At 59.1% G+C, this 7,097-nt stretch overlaps 1 protein-coding gene across 1 annotated transcript; it reads right to left on the reverse strand.

Annotated features, from left to right (window-relative positions):
* Positions 1–204: 204 nt before the first annotated feature.
* SIX2 (SIX homeobox 2) lies at positions 205–4,429 on the reverse strand. The gene is made up of 2 exons (XM_020903201.2): positions 3,611–4,429; positions 205–1,466 (listed from the first exon to the last, which is right to left on the reverse strand). Exons 1-2 carry the CDS (start codon positions 4,168–4,170, stop codon positions 1,136–1,138), a joined length of 891 nt encoding a protein of 296 aa, XP_020758860.1. The 5' UTR covers positions 4,171–4,429; the 3' UTR covers positions 205–1,135.
* Positions 4,430–7,097: the final 2,668 nt, after the last annotated feature.

Consider the following 7,097-nt stretch of genomic DNA (forward strand, 5'->3'; position numbering starts at 1 on the left):
GGGCTTTGGGGTAGGAGGTTTCAGAGTATTCAGTCCCTTCACTTGGCTATTGATATAGGTTGTGTATGTGGGAAGGCATCTCCCAGTTTCCGGGACTTACCGGGCATAGCTGCCCAGAACGGTCCACCCGGGGTGTTGAGTCCCTGTAGGGAAATCAGACACAGCTGCACGTCCGGCTGGCAGGCCTTGTGGTATATATCCATATTTATATTTATGATTTCTAATTTTATTATAAAATAAAAGCAGAAATATTTCCCGAAGAACATTCACATGAGGGCATAACAGGGAGATGGCAAGTCCGCAGCTCCGGAGGCACGCTCCGCCTGGAGCCGGGTGGCCACTGTCCCGGGAGGAATAGGAGAGCTTGGCAGGGCCTCACCAAGACAGAGGGGCTGGAGGCAAGGGGGCGTGCAGGGGCTTCTGCTCCCTGGACCGTTCTCCTTCACTTAAGTTACTGGGCGCAAAGCTGACACCTCGGGGAAGGGCCTCTGGAGAAAGCCCAGGTTCAAAGGCCCTGTTTTTTTCTTCGCTCTTTTCCCTCCCACTCCCACCCCCACCCCAGGAAAGTGAGGAATAGGTGGACGGCACGCAGATGGCCAGGCACAAGGAGAGACACCAAGGGGTACAGCTTGCGAGGAGCAAGAGGCTGGCAGAGAGGAGACAGAAAAAGGGGCAGAGTAACAGAAATCCAGTGCGAGGTGGTAAGTAAGAGGCACAGTGAAAAGGGGGAAAGAAGAAGAAGAAAGGGAAAGGAGAAAAGAGAAGGAGGGGGAAGGAAGAGGAAGAAGGAATGAGCAAGGAAGGCAAAGAGAAGAAAGGGGAGGAGAAGGCAGGGAAAGAGAAAAGAGTAGGAGAATGGTGTATAATTTATTCCCTTCCCTGGTTCAAGACCGGGTCCCGGCCTCCAAAGGACCTCCAAAGCAACTTGTTGGGAAGAAAAGAAAAAAAAAAAGTCCCGAACAAAGACTAAACCAGAGAGCCATCCGTCCTACCCGGCCGGCAGTTCTTGCCCGCTCAGCGCGCCGGCCTTTCAGTACCTGGTGGGGCCGCCGGCGCGGGCCGCCCTTCGGACACGGTCCCTCTTGGATCCCCAGTGCCCAGGCCAGAAGGCAAGCGCGTCGAGGCAGGCGGGGCTCTAGGACCCCAGGTCCACGAGGTTGGCCGACATGGGGTTGAGGATGGAGTCCTGCAGGCCGTGGTGGTGCTGCAGAGGGTCCGCGCCGCCTCCGCCCGGCACGGGCACGGGCACGGCGCTGGGGCCCGGAGGGTGGCCCAGGCTGTGCAGGGACGGCAGCCCCGGGGGCGGTGGCGGGCTGAGCAGCAGCGCGGGGCTGGACGACGAGTGGTCTGGCGTCCCCGACGGCGTCTTCTCGTCCTCCGAGCTGCCTAGCACCGACTTGCCGCTGCCGTTCAGTGACGCCGCCAGCGGGTTGTGGCTGTTAGCGTTGGAGTTCTCGCTGTTCTCCCTGCAAGAGCAGGAGCAAAGCAGCGGGGTCAGCGGGGAAACAGAGGCCGCTCGGCGCAGCGTCGGGAGCCAGAGCCGCCGCGCGCAGCCTGCGGGTGTTTTCGGTTTCTACCATTTTCTCCTCCAGGTCTGGGCTCTGGTTCGCTTAGTCTCTCCAGACCCAGTTTCTTTCTCTATACTTTCACCCTGTATCATTTGTCTCCCCACCTCTCCTGCTCTCAAATCTCAGGGATACCTTTCTGCTTTCCCTGTATCTGCCCTCCCTGCCTGCCCCCACCGAGTGGCTAACCTTTCTTTTCCAGAGCAGAGGGGCAGAGGAGCAGGGTTCATGGAGTTGTCACGGAGAGGGACAGGGACGAAGAGAAGGTGCCTGGATTTTCAGATCACTCCTGGCTGAAAACAAAGCCAGGGTTTGTTGCGGAGAACTGGGACCAGGAGAGTCAGGAACCCTAGCTTCTAGGCTGAGGGTCCACTTGAGGACTTGAAATCTCACAGGTCCTCATCTCCTTTTGCTTTCCTCTGCTTGAGGGAAATCTCTGTCCAAGGGACAGGTTTCCGGAGCTAAGGGTCTTTTCCCTCTAGTTCCAAATGGTCGGGCCCCATTAGAGTTTTCCCTGTGGGGCCTACTGAACGAGTCCCGAAGGGTGCAAAGGTGCCCATTCCTAGGTGGCACAGTGGAAGCTTCAGCTGGGGCCTGAGGCTGGGGGTGTGGAGGGTGGCTTCTGAGAGAAGAGACAGGGAAGAAGTTTGCTAATCCCGGCCTAGATTCTCCCACCATACCAGAAACTGACTCTTCCGCCTTCACCTGGGCCTGGCCTGTGCACTTAGTTCTTCAGGATTCTGGATACATGCCAGTCTGGGTGGAGGGGGGCCTCCACAGGGAGAACCCCCCTCCTGCAGGGTTCTCCACAGGTGACCCTCCCTCACCAACATCCCCTCACCCAGATTTGGAAATCTGAATTTAGGTAGATTCTCTGTACTGGCTTTCCAGGGCCTTTTCTTTCTGTTTTCCTGGAAGAGGACTTTCCACAGGGCTGGCAGCTGAATCCTTACAACTGTGGATACCCCAACCTCATGGTCTTAGAGACCAGGGTCAGCCGGAAGCCTCTTCCCCACCTCAGATTACACTGTTCAGCACCCCCACTCTGACCCCTGTCCTTCACTCTGGGCTGCACACACCCAGTACCACAGACCCCAGGTGTCTTATTTTGCTGTTACACTCAGGTTGGAGTCTGTTCCCACAGCTTCTCTCCCATCTTCTCCTCCAGATCTGGGGTTCTGAGAGGCCAAAGCCACAGGGGCCTCATTGTCAACTGCAAGGCGAGTTCAGGAAGTCCTGGTTTCTCTGAGGACGAGTGACTCTCGGCCCTTCTGTTGCTCTCAGCTCACCCTAGACCTACCGACCTACCCGCCAGAGAGGGTAGAGCCTAAGGAGAGAGGAGCTAAAGGCTTGGCAATCCAGGGAAAGGCTGCTGGGTCCCACAAGGCAGAAAACGGGACATGTGTTTTTCTTTTCTCCGGGAGCTGACACTTCCTCCCCAAGCCTTTTGCCTCTTGGTCCTTTCAATGCGGGATGAAAGGCTTTCCCTATCATCCCCCTTATCCAGACAAGGAAAATTCTTCTAGGCCCCTCTACATCCAGGTTGTATCAGGCAAGTTCTAATCCCGGTCCTGACCCTTAATCACACGGCCTGGTGCTGCTGAGTGAGGCTAACTGCAAGTTCCAGGAAGAGCTGGTGAATTCTCGCACGCAGTCTTAAAACCCGCAACCCCATAGTCCTCGCCAAACCCCTCAGCCCTCCGACCTTCGGAGAACTATCAGGCTCTGCCTGCGGTACCCGCCCCCCTTGCCAGGAATCCAGGCCTACTGTCTTGCCTTGACCCCTATGCTCGCTGCTTCTCCACGTTTGCGCACAGCCGACCAGGGAGTGAGTTGACGACTTCCCGATTGCTTTGCCCGCTTTAGACAAATTTCTGATCTCCTGGTCCCCCGAAAGAGCAGTCCGGGTTAGATCAGGCTGCAGCAGGGCCCTGGCTGGGACCAGGGGCCCAGTTCAGACCTCTCCAGGGGCTGAGTGGACGTCCCGGGACCCCCTCTCCCTCGAGCCCTGGGGAAGCTGGTGTGGAAGCTCTACTTACTCGTACCTTTCTTTGGCCTCGGCTGCCCGGTCGCGCTGCCGCCGGTTCTTGAACCAGTTGCTGACCTGCGTCGTGGTGAGCCCCGTGGCCTCCGCCAACTCGCGCTTCTCGCGAGGTGAGGGGTAGGGGTTGTGAGCGTACCACTCGCGCAGCACGCTGCGACTCTTCTCCTTGAAGCAGTAGCTGGTCTCCTCGCCGTCCCAGATGGAGCGCGGCAGTGGAAACTTGCGGCGCACGCGGTACTTGCCCACGGCGCCCAGGGGCCGGCCGCGCAGCTTCTCCGCCTCGATGTAGTGTGCCTTGAGCCACAGTTGCTGCAGCTTGGCGTGGTTGTGCGGCGAGAACTGGTGGCTCTCCAGGATCTTGTAGAGCTCGCGGAAGTTGCCGCGGTGGAAGGCCACCACCGCCTTGGCCTTGAGCACGCTTTCATTCTTGTGGAGGTGCTCGCAAGCGGGCAGCGACCACAGGAAGCGGCCCAGCCGCTCGATGTTGCCGCCCTGCTGCAGCACCTCACACACGCACGCCACTTGCTCCTGCGTGAAGCCGAAGGTGGGTAGCATGGACATGTTGCCGGCTGCTCCCGCGCCCGCCCGCGCGCCCTCAGCGCGCCGCGCGGTCCGGCATGGGCGCCTCCCCGCCGGACCGTCCTGAGCCAAGAGGCGGACTGGGGGCCCCTGGCCTGGCGCTGGCTCCCGGCGAACTCGGAGTCACTGCAGTTCGTCCCCGCGCGGGCCGTGGATCCCGCGCCGCTCCGCGCCCCCGCCGGCCGCGCGCCTCGCCAGCGCCCTCGTCCAAGCCCGGGGGCCGCCCGCGGCGCCGCTCCGCATGCTCCGCGCCCTCCCGCCCGCCCGCCGCTCCCTCGTTCGCTTCTCGCTCTCTCCCTCCCGTCTAGCTTGCTCGCTGCTTTTTTAATAATATTATTCTAAGCGGGCATGAGGCGCTGCGGCCCGAGCCCTGATTGGTCTGGTTATCTGACCCGGGGCCTGCCCGCGCCAGACAATAGTCGGAGTCAAATTATTCGCCATGGAGACGCTGTCAGTCACTGGTAACCCGAGCCCCGGCGGGCCAGGCGGCTCCCCCCGGCCGGCTCCGCTGACAGATCGCCCGGCTCCGCGCAGAGCGGAGGGCGGCCCGAGACAGGAGCCGGAGGCTCTCCAAGAGCCCGGGAGGAGGTGAGGGCCGGGCTGGGGCTGGCGGCGGCGGTGATTGACGGGGCGGACGCCCAAAGAGCAAGGAAGGTGCTGGATCGGGGTGGGGGTGGGGGGGCGGAGTGGAGACGCGCGGAGAAAAGGGGAGGACCACGGTGGGGAGGGAAGAGGGGAGAAGAGAAGGCGGAGGACTGTTTAAGGGGGTGCCGGGAAGAAGGAGAGGGAGAGGGGAGGAGGGAGCCACGAGGGGGAAGAAACTTTGGGCAGCTTTTCGCAGGGCCTCTCCGGATGACCCCCTGGGTCATCACGCCGCTCCTGGGGCCGCTGTTTGCCGGGTGGATTGTGCCCAGGAGCCGACCAGTGGGGTGGAATAGTTTGGATGCTCTCGGGCGCCCCTCAAAGATTTGATCTTTCCTGCTGACAGTGCTCCACCCCCATCCTAGGCGCTCAGGACCCGAATGGTCTGCGAGGGAAAGGGGGAGGGAGTAAGAGAGAGAAGTGGGGAAATTTTGGCAGTGGCCACAGGCAGACGCCTGACAATCTACTTCTTGGAGGATCCCGCCTTTCCTTCGTCTCCTAACCGGGCCGGCTGCCCCACGGCCGGTACCGCCCCGCTGAGCGCTCTCTGCTTCTCGCTGGGCGGGGACACAGACTTAACCCCACGGGTCCCACCTCCCGAAATGCGCCTGGCACTTCCGTGCGGCCTCTACGGAAGTTAACTCCGGTGGGCAGCGCCGGTGGTCTGCCCACGGGAAGGAGAGGGCAGGGAATCTTGAATTCTTGGCGCTTCCCCTGTGGGTGGTCGGGGAGGATCGAGTGGAGGCAAGATCCCCCAACTTCTGGCCTCTCAACTCCGACTCGGCTCTGGCCAACTCCAACAGGAGAACCGGGTCGCTGAGCTCCGGAATGAGGGGCTTAAAAAGGGAATCTTGCTTTTTTACTTCTTTGTCAGGACGCGTATGTAAACACGTGCTGCTGGTTCTCTGCGAGAAGGGCAGGCAAGTAGATGGAAGAGCTGGAGTGGAAGAGGGGGGTGTTGTGGCTGTTCCTACGGTTTTGAAAAGCCCCGGGGTTAGATCCTTCACTGAGTGGTCCTTGCCACCCCCGCTTCGCCTGGAAGCCGGAGTCTCGCTGGATCCCAGTGCCAGGACGACCCAAACCAAAACAGCCTGACCTCGGCATTCAGTTTAGGACTGTGCAGTCTATGTCTCAGTTACGCTTCTCGGTTCCTACCCCTTTAAATTTACTCGGAGGTTGGTGCTAGGAACACTGGAATGGGGGGTCCAGAACCCCTGGTTCAGGTTTTGACTTTGCTTGGTGTTTTTGAGCAAGGCACCTATTTATTCGTCTAACCCTTAGCAACATTTCCCAAAGTTCCCTCCTCTAGTGTTCTAGCAGTCCTCTGGGGAACTTGCAGGCATGAAAGAGTGGAACCCAAGTCTCCCTAAGACTTTTGCCTCTGGGGGCTTGTCCAGGTGTCCTGAGACCACAGGGTTATCAAAGTATGTTCCAAACCAGTGGCAGGAACAGCTCCCTGCAAAAGTTCAGGTGGCATGTTCAGAGCCTGCATCTGTCTGCTGGGAGGAGCCCTGCTGTGTCCAGGCCACTTTATCCAGGATCTTGTGTGCTGCCACACAGAGTTCACCTCAGAGTCGGGCTTAGAGGACTCTGGAAAACATGGGGAAATACATATCCCTGGCTGCACTGAGGTTCACAGCCCACCTTACTGATCCCAAGAAAGGGCAACCTACTCTTTCCAAGACCCCTTTCTCAGTCACAGGGTTAACAACTGGTAGGCAGGTCCCAGCTCTGGCCATGGGCTGCCTTACATCTTGGCACGATCAGGCTGTAGCTGTGGGGGAGCAACCTGGTCTGGTGCAAGCGGGTGGGACTGGGCAGTGACATCCTGGCATGAGACTCTGGGCCACTTTATAGCCTGCTCCACCTCACTCTCTCCACTACTAGGTGAGGCCTGTGTGATCTGTCAGGTCCCTGTTGCTGGAGTGAGTCTAAGAATACTAACCTTGAAAAGGTGAGTAAACTGCACCCTCAGCCACAGCTTCTACTGGGAATATGCCCCTCAGTGGCCCCTTGGAGCTGCAAGATTGAACTTCCTTTGGAACTGGGTCCTGCCCATGTTCAGCTAAGGCAGATTTTCTGGAGCTTCAGACTTCCTGCCCCTTCTAGTGTTGATCTCTCCGTGGCCTCTGGGTGCTGAGCCCAAGAGTCAGACCTAGCAGGAGTATACCCGTGGCACCTGCCATCTTGGACAAATAGTGTGTGTCATATGAAAAGAGTAAGCACAGAAATCTTGTATCACCATTACCCAATGCACGCATGTATGT

This window comes from Odocoileus virginianus, chromosome 2 (assembly GCF_023699985.2).
Source record: "Odocoileus virginianus isolate 20LAN1187 ecotype Illinois chromosome 2, Ovbor_1.2, whole genome shotgun sequence".
NCBI lineage: Eukaryota > Metazoa > Chordata > Mammalia > Artiodactyla > Cervidae > Odocoileus > Odocoileus virginianus.

What these genes read in the sequence shown, in the direction of transcription:
- SIX2 (XM_020903201.2), bottom strand. Translation starts at nt 4,170, where the DNA reads ATGTCCATGCTACCCACCTTCGGCTTCACGCAGGAGCAAGTGGCGTGC. An exon ending in GCAGCCGAGGCCAAAGAAAG is followed by an intron (nt 1,467 to 3,610) that starts GTACGAGTAAGT and finishes CTGCTCTTGCAG; the next exon opens with GGAGAACAGCGAGAACTCCA.